The 18,177-nt window shown below is 42.4% G+C and overlaps 1 protein-coding gene across 1 annotated transcript in view; it reads left to right on the top strand.

The window, feature by feature from the left end:
- TNRC6A (trinucleotide repeat containing adaptor 6A) overlaps positions 1-18,177 on the top strand; it is a 56,964-nt gene that overhangs the window by 23,349 nt on the left and 15,438 nt on the right. The window contains exons 4-11 of the mRNA XM_040356523.1: positions 7,812-10,355; positions 11,104-11,268; positions 11,666-11,841; positions 14,131-14,211; positions 14,310-14,361; positions 16,889-17,025; positions 17,413-17,559; positions 17,940-18,071. Of these exons, the coding sequence (XP_040212457.1) occupies positions 7,812-10,355; positions 11,104-11,268; positions 11,666-11,841; positions 14,131-14,211; positions 14,310-14,361; positions 16,889-17,025; positions 17,413-17,559; positions 17,940-18,071 (3,434 nt within the window). The remainder of the gene's footprint in view (positions 1-7,811; positions 10,356-11,103; positions 11,269-11,665; positions 11,842-14,130; positions 14,212-14,309; positions 14,362-16,888; positions 17,026-17,412; positions 17,560-17,939; positions 18,072-18,177) is intronic.

The following is an 18,177-nucleotide window of genomic DNA, read 5'->3' as shown; positions in this document are numbered from 1 at the left end:
TTACATGCGATTATCGCTAGCGGCTGGTAGCTCCTGTTGGGAGAATACAATGGCTCGGCGGGAGGGATTCCCCTGTCAATGTCTGTGTTGATGTGGGAATCAAGTGTTTCAGGAAAGAAATTCTCCCCATGTATGGGCTGCTTTATAACTTTAGTCATTCATTATTTTAATCCTCTTTATTGTGCGGCCATTCGTCTCCTCCCGAGTGGGTAATTGACTACTAGTTCCCTAGCGTGTCTGCAGAGGATCCAGATTCATTGTTTGCTCCTCCCAGTACACGGCTATTACAGATAAAACCAACATTGTAGCAATTTGTATTACAGGGGGCTCAGCTGTGTACTTTTTATATTTCAAGCTTTGTACAATGTAACAAATTTCTATGGGAAAACTTTCGTAGGAACCTGTTGGGCACATGTGAAAGTTTTCAAAGGAAAACAAATGGGACCACACTAATAAAAATGTTCTAATGTTGCCCTTGATGAGCTTTTGGATGTGTTTTGGGGTATTTAGGTAATGGTATTCTTAAAGAATAGTCCACCTTTCTGACCAAGTTTCATTATGCACCCAAATTTAGGTTGTAACATGAAACCGTCACTTGGATCATGGGGGGGATTATCCTTGCACACATCTGTTTAGTTTGGAATTCGACAGGGCTGTGCGTGGTTTTGCCCACAGAGCTGTGTCATCAATTTACAGATCTGCCAACCCAGCAGATCTCCAATTAAGTACAAGTGCTATGAGATCACCACACTCATGGTCCATTGCTTCTAAAGGAAATTTTTTTTTTTTTTGCTGAAATTACTGTTTACAGGGTATAGAGACATAAAAGTTAACTGATTCCTTTTAAAAATGATTACAAATAATTTAAAATCAATCATATAATGTGCCTGCAGTTTAGTTTCACTTTTAAACTGGTTTCATGTTCCTGTGAAGTAAAGAGACACAAAGAACAAAAACAAACAAATCCAGGGCAGTGTTTTGTTTTTAAAATGAATCTGATTGGTTCTGTTAAGTTTTAGACACACAGTAATGACAGCTTAGACCACCGTGAAAAGCTCCCAGTATGATGGTTATAAGGAAACCGACAACCAGGAAGTGTGGAGATCAGAGCAGTTTTACAGCAACATCAAAGCAAAAACAAGCAATGAGGACATGAAACCAGTACTGCAGTAAGGTAAAGGAAGCTATTTAGCTAAAAAAAAAAAAAAAATTCCTTTAGTGATCCTTTAAGCAATGGTTAGCAATGATCCTCAGACTTCAATGCAAAGATTGAATAAATGTCAGTGTACATTACGCTTTTTGAAGATCGTAGATTGTGCCTTTAGAATGACTTAAAAGGGTAAACTGGGGTCCAAAAACAAAGTACCGTATTTATCGGCGTATAACACACACCCTAACTTTAAGAGGGAAGTTTCAGGAAAAAAACTTTCCATAGCCCTCTGCGTATAACACACAGGCACAGTTTACCTTCTATTTTCAGGGTAAAAAAAGTGAGTGTTATACGCCAATAAATACAGTATACACTATTTTAGGGCGCCTTTTATGATAGTGCTGGTAGTGAATTTTTTTGGAAATGGTCATATTGGGTGTGAGGAGCTGGGAAATGCAGTGGAACGTTATGTTTGTACTTTGACTTTATGACCATCAAGGTGAATGATATTTTAAAGACTCAAACTTCTGGAAGTAGATTTTTTTTGGGGGGGGGGGGATGATTTAATACTAGCATGACTGAGTGACGCCAGAATACTCAGTGACTTTTCTATTCTAACACTGATGGTGGACCTGCCTCACATAAGGACTAATGCAGGGGGATCATCTTCCTGTTGGATGTTTTACAGACAACAAAGCATTGTTCCAAAAAAATAAAATAAAACAGCTGTTGAAGGTAGACAGACGTTCACCCTAGAATTACTCAATGAACATTAAACAGCCATATAAATGCATAGCACCATGTTTTCTTTCTGGTTGTCCAGCATTGAAAACTGACAGGTATTTATTAACAACACCATCCAACTTGTGCCCCTTTGCCCCGTGGCTATCTTAATTTTTTTTTTTTTTAAACTTTAAATCTTTTTAGCCATAAGAAATTCCAGAATAATATTGGACAATTGACCGTTTCAGATGGTAGTTTAGAACAATATAGTGAGACCATTTTTTTAGACCGTTAAGTGATAATCATCCTTAAAGTCATACTAAAGAAAACAATGAAAAAAGAAGAAAAAATGCCTTATCTACTCCTGTGTAATGGTTTTGCACAGAGCAGTCCCCCGACGGCTCCTCCCCCCTGCTGATTGTCCCCAAGCGGCTTGTGTGTGTGTGTGTGTCCTGTTCTGTGTGTGTGTTGTTGTGTTTATCGGCCTGTGATTGACAGCAGCAGAAGCAAATTGCATCTGCTGATGTGTCTGAGCCAACGAGGAGGGAGAGAGAGCAGCTTCTCCCGTGCAGAGAATGCGTGAAGGTAACAAAAAACTTTCAGCCTTTAGAACCACTTTAAAGAGAAGTTCCCTGCCTTGCCCTCACCTGTGCTGATTCTGGAATTGGCCCTCAGGTGTAGGTGAAGTGAAATTGAAGGGTAGGGGGCGCTAGGTGTGCTAAACATTATAGTGATACATCATACATAAAAAATATATAACCATAAATATGAGAATCTATCAATATCAAGTATTCATAAATGAAAAAGAGTCCATGCATATATTCAATTAGAAGTGAAAATGCAAATAAATGTGCAAAGTTCCAGTGATTCCACCATTCTGTTTTCAAAAAAGGTTCCTCAGTGGTTAGTTTTAAATAGAATAAGAAGTTGCGTGAAGTCATCAGAGTAAAGAGTCCACCTTCACCCACTATAGATAACACTTCACCCGACGTGATCAAGTAAAGGATGGCACCTTACCAACAGTAGTTGACCCTTTAATTAAAAAGTCAATAAAGCCTGTTTACACAAAGTGTATAATCCTTGCAGGACCAGGGATTCTCAATCAAGCGACCGTATTCCAACAGTATAACCATGGGATATAGGATGAAAGAGAGGACCGCAATAGTATAATACTGTTTATTTTAAAATGCGATTAAAAACAAAAAGCTGCCAAATGGCTCCTTACTGTGTGCGGTGCCTTGATCCCGGCCCTGAGGCTGCGAAGCGTGTTTCAGTATGGAGAGATGGCCCCCGTCGCTGGGAAGTCTGGCGTGCGCTCCACCAGAAACCAGCTGGACCGGAAGTAACGTGACTGTGCGTGACCAGATTGCGCCTCAACGTACGTTTCGTAAATTACGTCGCCAGGAAGCGTGAACACGCAGACATGAAGGTGAAGTGAGCCGAAAGTGGGAGCAGGTATTTGTCGAAACAAGTTATCCCCCCCCCCGATATGGCAACAGAGGGGGGAGGCAGAAAAGCGGAGCTTCTCCTTTTGGGTGTAGCTCCACCTTAATTACACTTGTACTTTCTACCAACAACAAACTGTTGAAGTAAACATAAAGAAAATGTCTGGTGAGTGATCCCTCCAGTGACCTGTTGCCAAGCTAAATGGTGGTAGACAGAAGGGGGGGGGGGGGGTGGCGGGAAATAAAAATGGGGAGTAAAAGGGGCATAGAGAGGAAAGCTGATGGCAGGAAAAATTATAGTTGCGGAAGCTTTACGGCAGTAGTGGCAAGGTAAAGTGCACCTGGTGCTTTATAGTGCCACTAACAAATTTGGTGAGTGCATCTGTCAAACCCGCCCCCCCCCCCCATCTAGGTCATGTGGTTGCAAGGTTTCACTGGGAAATGCTTGTTCTGTGCCTTGGAGCAGATGTTAGGGTTGTCCCGAGTACTTGTACTCGGAGCAAATGCTCCGATGCTTCACCCAATACCTGGGCAGTCAGGGATGATCGGTGCGGCGGGGGGAGTTACAAGCACCGATCTGCTTGTATAGATTTTCTCCCCCCTCGGCGCTCCGTGTCCCCCCTCCGTTCTGCTGCTCCCCCCCCTTTGTGCTTGATTTATCAGGATTACCGACTCTGTCCATTCATATAACTGAAACATCGTAACCTGTGTAACCAGTTTATGAATGGAGAGGAGCCTCCATCTTTTCTCCATTAATTTTCAGTCCAGCCGAGGCTGCTGAGAAAGGGACTGGGGAATCTGTGTTCTTAGTCCCTTTCTCTGTCTCGAAGGGGAGATGTCGGCAGTCTGTTAAGACCCCTAATATCTCACCAAAGCCCCCCCAACAGGGCAAAAAAAACAAATTGCAATAAATAATAAAAATTAAATGGTAATAAATAAAATAAACACACTGACACTATCCACTCCCCAAACATTGTAAAATAACGTAGCAAAAAAAAAGTAAAAAAAAAAAAAATTACTGATACATGTGGCAGTCACATGACATAAAAAAAGTATCGATAATTGGCGAGTATTGGTACTTGTTCTCGGTCTTAAAGTGGTATCAGGACAACCCTAGTAGGCGTAGTTAACACGAGAGGATGACTGATGCTATGGGTTGAATATTGTTGCTTGTAAATGGGAGGACAGCCAGAAGTCAAACATGGTGCTATGTATTTATGAAGGTACATGTGTTTTATGGCTGTTTGATTTTCATTGAACTTCCACTTGAAGTTTCCCTATCACGGCAAGATGAGTAAACTCCAAGTTGGCAACTACATAAGGTGCACTCTTGTAGCCTCCGAGACATCACTAGAAGATGGTGGAAGACTCCCGGATAACCAGCATCCACCATAAACACATCTGTGTTGGGTGGTCTGACCCATTAGACATGCCTTTTTTACTGCAGGATCTTTCAAGTAGCCTGTGACTTTTTCTTAAGCCTTTTGCCTAGCGGAAGAAAAGCTGCACTTGATGGCTGGTTATAATTGCCATCTTTGTTTGCGTTAAGTCGCCGAATGGGAAAGCATGAGTTCTGGATTATGGCTTTCTACTTAAAGGGTCACTAAAGGAAAAACTTTTTTTAGCTGAAATGACTGTTTACAGGGCATAGAGACATAATAGTTAACTGATTCCTTTTAAAAATGATTAAAACTTGATAAAAAAACAATCATATAATGTGCCTGCAGTGTAGTTTCGTTTTTGCTGTTGTTTTCTGGTTCTCTGATGTACAGAGAGCCACTAGAGGGCAGTCAGCCAATAGAGAGCAGTGATACTTTGTCTAAAACTCCTCAGCACCAATCCAGTTTCGTTTTACACACAATAATCACATTAGTGACCACCGTGAGAAATCTCCCAGCACTGTGGTTATCAGGAAACAGGCAACCAGCAAGTGTCCAGAACAGAGAGGATTTACAGCAACATGAAAGCAAAAACGAACAATGAGGACATGAAACCAGGACTGCAGTAAGGTAAAGGAAGCTATTTAGCTAAAAAAAAAAATTCCTTTAGTGACTCTTTAAGTTCCCCATCTACTTTTTCCTCAGCTGCAGTCCACTTAGACCTGCGTCACTGCTGTTTTTCAATATGGGTTTATTTTTACTCTGTGATTTAGGGCCGCTGGAATCTGTTTTGTTACATGAATAGCTGGTGACTGAAGTTTCAGATCTGTTGCTAGGAGGTGTTTGGCTGGCTTTTTTTTTTTTTTTTGTGTTTAAGGTTTTAGACTTCAAGATTGTTCTAGGGAAGTGAAGTCCTAACTTGGCTCCCCCCTCCCTCCCTCCTTCCTTCCCCCATCGTCCTCTCTTCTATAGATTTAGAGAACACAAATAGGAAGTTAACCCCACCATCCCTTCATTCGTAGCCATGGCTTGGATTTCTGGCTCCGTTTGCTGCTCGCTGCTAACTCGACAGTCTGTATTAGAATCTTGTTGGAAAATAAATGACCGTTCTGTATTTTAGCCCCGTGTTCTTGTTGCATGTTGTCATGTCTGTAGTACCACATTACTCGATCTTGTATAAAATATTATTTTTAACTCTGCTTTAGACAGCTTTCAACACCCACACATAAAATTATTTTTTACATTTTAAAAAAAAATTCCATGGCAACAAACAGGGTTAAACAGGGTTTTGCAATTTGCTTTGCTTGTGTCTTTTACGTGCTAATTGCTATGCATTTGTGTGCATCATATGAGATTGTTACAAGCCTGGTGCATAGATTGCACTTTAAAAGTCAGCACCACCTGATTTTTTTGTGCTTGCTGGTAAGTTGAATTATTATTATTATTATTATTATTATTATTATTTTCGTCTCTGGAGTGCATTGGCTGGCTTTCCCTGAGAGTTTTTCCAGCTCTACTTGTAGGCCATTAAACTGAAATGCAGATGTGGCATTCCCTCTTTGATGGCTTTTCATAATACAAAATTGAGGACTCCAGCTGTAAGCGCACCGGACACATTGCAAAAGAGGCAGTGATAAACATTAGGCAAACCTTGCTGTTCTAACCTTTGAGATGGGCAAGAAGCCAGTGACTGACTCAGCCAACTGGTGCCCAGACAGTTTAACTTGTAGATTTAAACCTATAAACCACCAAAGGAGTGTCAGATGGAAAAATAAGAGTCCAAATTGCTTTAATGGTTCACACCTAATACAGGGAATGTGCTTCAGAGACTGTAAAGGTGGGCCATACATGGAACGAAATTTGGCTGCTTCATTAGGGACCAGACAAATTTCGATCCATGTATGGGCAGGCTGGTTGAACAGAAGTTTATATCTTCAGGTTGTCATCTTTACAACCAGCCTTTTGGGCTATTCCTGAATGACCAGTGCTTCCAGCTATAGCTGATCAGTGTGTTCTGACAACAGGGAAAGCTCCCTGTCGTCAGAACACAATAGCACAGTGGGAGTAATTCCCACATCCACTTTGAATATGTGAATAGGGAAATTGGGTCGTCTTACTTTTTTTTTTTCCTAGTGGTTGAAGTGGGGGAAAAAAAATGTATGTATGGTCGGCTTTAGTGTTTACCTACAGCAGAACAAAAGCAGGTCTTCTGCCCCGGCAGGCCTGTTCTTGGCAACTGTTGGGGCCAATTCATTAACTGTGCAGCTGTTCTGAGAATTGTCGTACAGGTATTTTCTAGGAATTGGATCATAGATGGCAAGATTTTGGTGTGATCTCAAGTCTCTTATAGCCTATTTTTTTAAAAAACTAGGGGATCTGTGTCTTGTTGCAATCACTCTTCTTTTTTGCCTAATAAGATTTTGGCCACATGGGTAGTGCATTGCTCTTTTGAGTCTACACCCATAAATTTCCACAAAGATCAACAGTAAGGTGCAATCATTGTGTAGTACTACACAGGAGGAAGCCGAACCTGCATATATCCAAATATGGCTGCCCCCATGATCAGTACATTGCATACAAAAAGTGTTTATACAACATTGGCTCATATTGCTAAGATAATGTTTACTAAAAAGGCAATAGATGACTGTTAAACAGGATCAAGAGATTGCGCAGTGGCAATAGTTGATGCTTGGTGTATGCTTAAAACATTATCTGTTTTACCCTTCTCTTTGGATCTGATCAGATGAAAGGCAAATTCCAACCAAAAACTCCAGTTTCGGGTAGAAATCAGACAGCCAAATCAGCCATTTGCTTTTTGTATCTCGTACTGTCCAATATATTTCTGAATCTGACTCCTTGAGTCTGCTCACCTTATGCAGTCATGGGAAGGTGATCTTAATTTCAGTAGAAACCCCTGTAGAGATAAGTCTGCAGTATATGGCAAGAGATACAGATGCAAGTGGGTAATTCAGATTGGCAATCCACAAAATTGTTTTAGGTGAACTGGATATCGCATGTGCCACAAAGTTTTTGTGTGGAATGTTTTTATTTTTTTATTTTTTTTATTCAAAACTTAATCTGATATGACTTTTTTACTTTTCTTGCTTTTCCCAGATCTCAATCATGGCAGTCTAGGCTCTCACTATGAAAGTTCACACTGGGGATCAGTCTCTTCCAATGGTGAATCAGGCACAAACTGGGAAAAAGTCATTGTAGACGGCACAGACAAAGAGGCGTGGCCATCAATCACCGGAAAAAGCTCAGAATCGGCATCAAAATGTATGGATATTGACTCTAAACCAAACTCTGGGCTGGAAAAGGGCCAAGTTGTGCCATTTGGAGACAACGTAGGAGAAATGGATACCATAAGGAATGGCATTGGGCACAGTTCCCAAAGCAAACTTTTGGTCAACAGCAATAATGCAGGCAGTGGAAGTATTAATGGCCCATGGGGTGTCACTCATGGATCCATGATAAGCACATGTCAGGATGGCCCCGATAGCAATTCAGACAGTAGGCACAACCGGATTAATGCTTGGGGCAACGTCGTTGCGTCAAATGGAGTACTAAATCCAAGCACTTTGAACATGAACGGCAACCACGGTGCCTGGCCTGTTTTGGACAGCAATGGACATGCCCTTAAAGGGTCTAATAATTCTGGCACAAATGTTCCAAGTAGTACTATAGGTCAGGTGTCTAACAATCGGAGTATTAATCCTAAAATGGGCAATTCTGCCCCGGGCTCCTGGGGAAGCATACAGGAGAATGGAGATTCTGAACACAGTGGTACAAGGAAGGCTTCTTATAGTGGACAACCTCAAAACCTTAACACTGAAATGACTGGACCAAATAACACTACTAACTTTATGACCTCTAGTTTACCAAACTCTGCTGGTTTAATGCAGACAAATGAACTGCCTAACTCTACAGGGCATGGGGCCTGGAGTGCGAGTAACATGAATCAGTCTCCACTTCACACCCCCTCAGTTACAAATGGCACTTCCAATCCTCACCTTAGCAATGGTGAGGAAACAAATGGCGGATCATACGGTACTACGTGGGGTACCTCCGGCTCAAATTACTCCGGAGATAAAAGTTCGGTCCCTAAAGGGCAAGCTAATGGCGACACTGTGAATGCGACTATAATGCAGCCGGGTATGAACGGGCCCAATGGCCCAAACTATAAAATCAACGGGAATAAAGGAGGATTATGGGAGTCGGGGACTGTAAACTCCCAAAATATGCATTGGGGAAGCGGAAATGGAGGGACAGGTGGAAATCACAGAGGATGGGGAAACCCAGCACAAAACACTGGCACTAATAGTTCAAATGTAGATTGGAACAAACCTAATAATCAGCATTCCAATGACGGAGAGAATGCAGAAAATGGCAGAAAGGCATCAAACACCTGGAAATCTGCCGAGAAAGAAAACACGGGGCAAAATTCAACAGGGTTAAGGGTCAACGAGACAAGTAATGTATGGGCCAAAAGTACAGGTACGGGGGAAAGCGAAGGTAGCATAGACAGCACTGGAAGCCAGAGTGAGCAAGACAATGGGCAGCGGCCTGCAGACAGGAGGAAGATGGACCAACACACGTTACTCCAAAGTATTGCAAATAAAGGTGATCTTGATCCTCGGGTCTTGTGCAACTCTGGCTGGGGACAGACTCCAATTAAACAGAACACTGCCTGGGAAAAAAGCGAAGCTGCTGCGCAACGGGGCGACAGAAAGACTGACAATGGAACAAATTCTTGGGGGCCTTCTGTGTCAAAGACTTCTAACTCAGGGGGATGGGTGGAGAAACCCAACCCTAATAGCAATGATACCTCATCAGCATCTGGGTGGGGAGATCCAAAGCCTGCTACAGGGTGGGGTGATGCCAAAGGCTCCGTAAGCCAAGGGGAATGGGGGGATCAATTTGCTGCTACTACTGGAACAGTCAAGAGCAATCAATCATGGGGTAATGGTAAAGAGGACAGGTCTACTTGGAACGATGCACAAAAGGTCAAACAAGGGTGGGAGGGACACCGTAGCGATGGTTGGGGAGACAATTCCAAAAGTAATCATTGGGTTGGAGCCAAGTCAGGTCCTGACAATGATGGTGACAAATCTGGGACTGGATGGGGAGATAAAAGATCCAACTCCTGGGGTAGAGATAATGCAAACAACTCATCAGGCTGGAATGAGCCATCTAAAGCCAATTCTAAACAAGGATGGGCAGAGCCAGCCAAGCCCACCCAGGGAGGAGGAGACTCTTCCAAATGTGGTCCAGCTGAAATGGAGAGCGAACACCTTCAATCAAATAATTCATCAGAATGGGGCAAAAAGCCAGAGACTGGGTCGTGGGTAGCACCGCCTGCTACCAATAAACCATCTGGATGGTCAGGTGGATCAATGTCAACTCCAACAAGGGAAGAAGAGCCAACAGGTTGGGAGGAGCCCTCTCCAGAGTCTATCCGACGCAAAATGGAAATAGATGATGGAACTGCAGCCTGGGGTGATCCCAACCAATACAAATACAAGAATGTGAACATGTGGGATAAAAACACCTCTAATGCCACCACAAGTGGGGCTGAACAGCAAACCCAAGTGCATCATGTGCCCCCAACACCAAGTGCCGTGCCAAACAACAAAGAGAGCAGCAGTAACGGCTCTGGTAAGTGCTTGGAATCTTTTGTAATGAAGCCTTTGACACACCAGTTTTATGTCATGCCTACAAATTTCTAATTTACGGTAAATCCCGGTCTAGACCAGCTATTCCCACTATGTTTTTTAAGCTATAATCTGAAGTGCAGTAATATTGAAGTAGCAATGATGTGTAGTCTGTTCATTTGTTCAAAAACTTTTATGGGTTATGCAACCCATACCTTTTTCAGTAGTGGTTGCCACTTTAGTACGTTGAGGGTCTCAATGACATCTCCTGACATCCCCAAAACCAAGTCTTCAAGTGAAGTGCATTGGATCCTTGGCTATACACAGGGCCATGACTGGTCTCTAAATCGAGATCTGTCCCTTTCCCTCATGGCACTGAATGTCACTTTTTATCCTTCAATTAATAATTATGCCACACCCAGACTCCCTAGTCCTGTGTAAGCTACGAGTCCAAGGACTTTTACATGGCTTCCTTTGCTCCCAGTGGTAGGGGATAAAGGATGATTAGTATATGATGCATTGAAGTGAACTTTGTTATGCCTTGTGTGGACAAAGCACATATTCACTGTTAAGTCAAATTTTTTGGATATAAATTTTAACTTTGGAATGGATCTAAAATCGTATTTTACTTATGCAAGTTTGATTTTAGATGCAATAGTCTATCCAAAATTCCTTTTCAGTTTTATTTAAAAATCTTTTAGGCGAGTGTTGTGCTTGTTCATATATTCAGTAGTTTATTTTCTTTGTTGTAGGATGGGGTGAGTCTTGGCCAGAGACTCCAGCGCCAGCAGTAGATAATGGTACATCTGCATGGGGTAAACCTATGGAAACTGGTGGTGGCTGGAGGGACCAAAATTCAGAGGCGTCATCCGGTTGGAACCAAACTCCTATTGGCCAGCAGGCTCCAGGCAAACCCGGTATGTATTGTAGTTAAAATATATTTTCAGAAAGGCCTTTTTCACAAATGCCTTTAGTGGCAGAGAGAGGCTGACAACGCACACAGCCATTCACGGCCAGTCACATGTAATCTGATATGCAGAGATTATTTGTGGATGATCAGTTCTGGATGCTGTTTGCCTCCAGTGCCAATCATCCACAGGTAGTCACTGAATGTCAGATTACATGCAAATGGTTGCATTAGATGCTGTGTGGTGCACCCCCAGCTTTTCGCACAAACCCTGCTGAATCTCCCACAGGAAACAAAAATCAACCCCTAAATGGACATGTGAATGGGGCCTAACAGAGGTTATTCTCACCTTTGCTTCAAAAACAAAACCTATATATCACAAATTAATTTCCATGTTTACTTTACAGGTCCCAAATCTATGCAAGATGGTGGCTGGTGTGGAGAGGAAATGACCGGGCCTGGAGGCCGCAACTCTGGTTGGGATGATGATGATGTAGAGATAGGAATGTGGAACAGCAATTCATCACAGGACAACAATCAGTCTCTGAACTGGCCGCCATACATGAAGAAAATGCCTTCAAAGGTTAGCTCCACTTCATACTCTTCTAAAATTCTCAGGGGCACAATTGTCAATTCAATGTTCAAAATTAAATTTAGATCTTGGTTTTTTGCTACTTTTTTGCAAGTAAAATTTCTGCATATGTATTTGCTTGCGTTTCCCTATGCATCATATTTTCCATTGCTCCCTCTCTACCCTTGTCCTGCAGATAGGCATTCATATGCTAAACTTTCCTATATTAATGTATGCTCCATGTTCTGTGGAGCCCGAGACCTCATATTTCGATACCATAGAGTCACAGCAAGTAGACTGGGCTTTTCTGACTGGGTACCATCTATATTCATTTTTAATTTAACATATTTAGTCTTCTCTCATAGACCACTATTCTAATGTAATATTTTTATTGTAAATGTGGAATTGAACTGCTGAAATGGCCAAATACAGTGATAACATGGGCAGTATAGTAGCTATATCCATTCCTGGTGGGGAGGTACATGAGATAACAATGAACTCCATTTTAAAGAAAAGGGGACAGATGACACACATTTTACCTGCAAAAGGATATATATGCATATCCAGTTCTGAGGTTAACACAATTCTTCCACAGAGAGCAACCGTATCTGGAGACCTAATTTTTCTCTAATGCAGTTTAAGGAACACTTACAGGTCTTGACACTCCTCCAGCCTGTGGCTGGATAGTGAAGGGAGACTCGGCAGACAAGATCATCTCAGGGATATGCAATAAGCGGACCTCCAGCATTTGCAAAACTACAAGTTCCATCATGCCTCCGCCTCTGGGTGTCATGCTTGTGGCTGTCAGTCTTGCTATGCCTCATGGGACTTGTAGTTCTGCAACAGCTGGAGGTCCGCTAATTGCATATCTCTGCTTTATCTGCCGATTTGAAGCGGTTGTAAAGTCTGAAGTTTTTTTTTTTATCTTAATGCATTCTATGCATTAAGATTAAAAGCCTATTGTGTGCAGCAGCCCCCCTATTACTTGCCTAAGCCCCATCTGTGTCAGTGATGTCCACAAGTGTTTTGGCCATGTGAGACTCCTACCTCCTGATTGGCCGAGACAGCAACGTGGTGCCATTGGCTCCCCCTGCTGTCAGCCTATCAGGAGAGGGAGCGGGGCCAGGCCACAGCTCCGTGTCTGAATGCTCAGGTGCCCCCATAGTAAGCTGCTTGCTATGGGGGAACTCGACAGGAGGGAGGGGCCAGGAGCACCGAAGAGGGACCCGAGAAAAGGAAGATCTGGGCTGCTCTGTGCAAATCCACTGCACAGAGCAGGTAAGTATAACGTGTTTTGTTTTATTTTTTATAGAAAAAAAAAAGTTACGATCACTTTGATTGGATAGTGCAAGTAAATGATATCAGGTCAAATTCAGATTCCTAATCTGCTTACATTTTAACGGCTTCAGAATTGCCCACCCGTATTTAACTGTGGATGGGCAGCTCATACAGGCTGAGACGTACCTGTACGTTGCTGCCACTTCCAGGTTCAGGGTGCGCATGCCTAGCCACCCACCCTCACTGCGTATTTGCATGTGTATTTTTTTTAATTTGCTCTTGACCATCCATTGTTTTTTTGTGGGCAAGGCAACTTCTGCAATGGCAACGTTTTCGAGCTACAGCTGGTGATCAGTTAATTCTGACAGTAGCGGGAGCCACTGTCTGAATGCAATGTCCTAACGGGGAGGAAGTCTTCATCAACTTCGTTATGAATGTACCAATACGTGTTTTTAAGTACCGATGCTCAAGTACTCGTCAATACCAATAACTGATACCATTCAGTCTAGTGCGATTTGAGCCCATACAAACTGAATGGGCTCAAATCGCACTAAAGAATCCCATGTGGTACAATTTTCTATCCAAATTACATGTAGCTTTCGGCACCACTCCTGTGTGAACCCAAGCTGAAGTCACTATGACAAGCCTGGGTTGACACAAGAGTGGGGTGGAAAACAGCATGCGATTAGAACAGGAATTGCACCACGTTTCTGTTCAAATCACTTGCAATCCGCAGGAGTGCGATTTGAGCCCATTCATTTTGTACGGGCTCAGATCGCAGCGCAAAGGTGACGATTTTAGGTTTCTGAGCATTTGCACAAGTAGAACTCACACAAATTCTTTGTATTAGCACCGATACCAGTGTCTGTGCAACCATAGTCTTTGAATGTGTAGATGAAGGAATCTGTGAGTTTATTTTCTTTTGTTAAGCCCGCTGGCTTAAATGTATGGCTAGCTTTAGTTTTACTGTTATCTCTTACCTCAGTTTGTGTTTATTGAGCAATTTTCTTCTTTCACCCATAGGGAATGATGAAAAATGGAAACAAACAAGAAGAGAACTGGATGAATCCATTTGTAAAACAGTTCAACAACCTAGGATATTCAGTATGTTGAGATGGAAAGGTTTTGTTATACTTGTGTTTTTTTTTTTTTTGTGTGAAATTGCTTTCGTCTAACTTTTTTTTTGTTTCCTTTCTTTACAGAGAGAGTCACCTGACGACCCCTCACAAAGCAATAAAATGGATCTTTCTGGAGGTACGCATGAAAGGGCAGTTTGCTTTAATGGTACTAGCATTACTGAAAACTTGGAACTCGGTACAATAGTTTGTATAAAAAAAGATGCTGACACAGGTTGTGACTGCTCGGTCTGTGTGTCTGGTCAGTGTACACATAAAAATCTCTACAGAAACTGGAAACGGATAGGATCTATTTATTGTCTAGTAATTGTCGCATGTGAGGAGGAATCCACGCGGGCTGCAAGTATTTATAATTACAACTGCTATTGCATAACTTTCATAGTTGTTGACATGAGGTTAGGAAGTGCTTGCTTGACAGTATGGTTTGTTATGTCGAAAAGCTAATTGAACAGCATGGCTTGTAGTTGTGGTTAAATCATTGTTAAAGTTTAAGTAATCTAAAGCCCAATTGTAGTCCCCACTGAAACTGTGTAGTTCTACTTGCTGAGCAATCAAATGCTAAGTGATGGACTAAATACAGAAGTCTGTGGCACAGGCAGCAGACTGCACACATACCCACTGCTGAGCAAGACCTACAGCTTGCCAATCGGTTCCTGCTGATTGTAGTGTAGAAAAAGTAGGAATCTTTATTTCTTTAACATTTCCATTTTACAGGCATTATAGTGTAAAGTGTATGTTTGGACAAATAAAAAAAAAAACAATCAGTACATGTATGCAATACATGCACATTTTCCATTGTTTTCTCTTTTTTTTTTAAATGCTGCAAGTACAGAAAAATACCGGTTGATCTGCCAGAATTCCAGTGAGATTCTAACATCTTGTTTTAGCTGTCCACATGGTACCTCTGCTGCACTGAAATCTCAAATCAGCCCTGCCCAATTTTCCCCATGGACTACAAAATATCTCCTTCTCTATGGAGATGAGAAATGAAGGCATTTTATAGCCTAGTAGCAGAGGACTGGGCCAATCAACAGGTATTATCTTAAACGTACAGTACAGGACACTGTCAACATATTCATACAACATGGGTTATAGGCACGTATCTTCAGGTGATTGGGTACTGGCTTGCTTTTGAGGACACGGCCCCTTGGGGTGCCTCCCCTGTAAGCCTTCCTTAATGAATCCTCTATTATTTTCTAGCATCTGAAAGTGATAGACCTCTTCTCCTTTGCTGAGAAATCAACTTCACTATTTTTATTGATGCCAGGCTCTGAGCCACAGGGTGTTATACAGGTTCAGGGCCATGGTACATCATAATGGAACCCAGTTCCAGAAGACTCCTTTGTGGGTCCACAGTGACAGGCAAAGCCTGGACTTAATATACAGTCCAGCATCATGAACTAGTAAGATAGGGTCACCCAGTATCTCTGACCCTTGCACTCTAAACACAGCCCCATTTTTACAGTAATAAATTCACAGTGCAAACTTGGTGCTAAAATATAAACCGCTCAGTCTCGGGTGGATGATCAGGCGCTTCCTCCCATCCTTTCGCCACAAGTATTTGTTATAGGATGGTCTACTCTACTTCTGGGGTTTTGTGTGCTCCTTCCGGACACGCTTGGCCTTTCTCTTACATTCATTGATGGGCACTGCTTGTCAGTGGTTTTGACCATAGGGGTTATATTGCCACATTTTTAGGTGTAGGACACCAGGCAGAAAAGAATAAAGAACCAAGCACCACCTAGGGGGCAGTCATAACTGGTAATCAAAGGCAAATAGGCATTTATTTATTTTTCTACCTAGTGTACAGGTGGGGACCTATTTTTCCACTAAAGCCTCCCTCTCTTCTGACGTGGTTGGCAGGCTGCAGGTACTCCCTGGGGTAGTGGGCCATGCATGCTCCGTTCCAGGCCTAGTTGTCTGTGTCCAGTCGCCACCCCATCTTCTTGTCCTATGCCTTTGGACGTGTGGGCCTTGAGTCATTTGTATCCCAGGTAGAGATGGCAAGTAAAATAACGTTCTCTGCCTAGTCCTTCCTCAGATAATTCAAAGATGGAGACTCTCCTGCAGGTTCCACTTTTCCTGCAAACTTAGAGGATGTGGCTCCCAAACCCTCTGATAGCATTGACTGGTTCGATGAACTACGAGGACGCTCACCAGTGCACTTGGCTCATTGAGAACTACAAGCCACCTGCCAACAGGACTTGTAGTTCATTCATTCACAGAATTCTGTGAATTAATGATGAGGCTGTGTGGGCATATACTCAAAATCTTGCCAGTGTCAAATCACTTAAAGCTGCACTCCTATAACCCATGGTATATGACAATGTTGCCTGTGACATGTACTGTACTCCTAGACAGGTAAGTCAATATGCCTTTTATTCTGTACGTGCGGTTTTGAGACAAAAAACGAAGGTTTGCATGTATTGCGCAAATATACTTCATATTGATTTTTAATTCAGTCCTAACATAGATTTTAACCATGCATTTCAGTTTGCCAGGGGCCTTGACAACTTTAAGCAAAGAATTGCATAGGTCATATTGTATATATCTCAAACCGTCAGTACCCCTTCTATACATATTTGTTTATATGTGGTTTCTCTTTTTACACATGGAGGCATAAACTCTTATGTTTGTATATGCAGGGATGATGTCAGACAAGCGTATGGATATGGAAAAATCAGGCCTTGGTGCAGATTACAGCAGGGTGGTTGGGAAAGGCCCTGGTCCACGACACTTTTCCAAAGAGTCTTCCATGGATCACAATCCTTACTTCGATAAGGTGCGTATATTCCTTGAAAAGTAGATTAAGTCCTCCACAACTTACCCTAGAGCTTTTTCTGTATGTGGGACAAGTTCTGTACTCTTCATCCTCTCCACACATTTTGCAACTCCTCACATAAATTGTAATCCGACTTATTCAGATTGTTTTTGTACATATATGGCTTCTTTGTCTCCTAGTAGACTCTGTTCAACGTTCATGACTGCTCGCTGTAGTCACCCCTCTGTTTTAGTGTGACATCTTGCTTTTCTCATTGCACTAACCAGCACTGTTTTTCTGCCTTTCTCCATGCTGCCTTCCTCTGTGCTTTTGCTCCGGGATCCTGCTCACACCCTGTTTCCACATACTCCGGGCCCTTCACTCCTTTTCTACTTCGCCCCTCTTCAGGATGGCATTGTAGCAGAAGACACACAAAATCTGCAATTTCTTGCCAATCAGAACATGAAGCTTCCCCCTCTAAATAGTGCACTACCTACTCAATCCCTTGGCTCTTTCACAGGGCTGGCTATGCCAAATGTCAGTTCTGTGAGACAGGTGAGTGTGCCGGGGGTGCTCTGTGCCTATTGTATATGTGTACAGGACATTAGTCATCTTTTATTGAGAAAGCTCCATAGTGTGAAAGCCTCTCTGCATGTCTAATCTGCCCCGTAAATACAAAAAAAGGGGGCCAGTATTGCAGTTCATTGCATAGATAAACACCATAAAAATGGCTGCATTATCTGTTAGTAATTTTAACCTCATCTGGTTGAAATTCCTAATGTAGAGCATATCAATTGAATATTCCCTTACAATAAGCAATTGTGACTTTCAATGCATAGCCAAAGTATGTAAATTCAACAAAAACGACTAAAAACCTAATAAATATGCTGTATTTCGTTTGACGACTCATTCTGTTTTTTTGTTTTTCTTCGCAGAATGGCAATCCCAATATGTATGGTGTTAACAATGCAGCACAAGCTCGGGGCAATCAGCCTCAATCACAAGCACTCAACTCATCTCAGCCTAATCTCCGTGCTCAAGTGCCTCCTAATATTATGCCCCCTCAGGTAGGTTCTCGTCTACCTGTCAGGACTGTTGACTAAAACCAGTATTTCCAAAGCTCTCATCAGTTGTGTGCATCTGTCATACCTCCAAGTGCCCTGTCAACCAGAA

Source organism: Rana temporaria, chromosome 6, assembly GCF_905171775.1.
Source record: "Rana temporaria chromosome 6, aRanTem1.1, whole genome shotgun sequence".
Classification (NCBI taxonomy): domain Eukaryota; kingdom Metazoa; phylum Chordata; class Amphibia; order Anura; family Ranidae; genus Rana; species Rana temporaria.
Note: the sequence above shows the minus strand (reverse complement) of the source record. Positions and strands in the feature narration are given on the sequence as shown.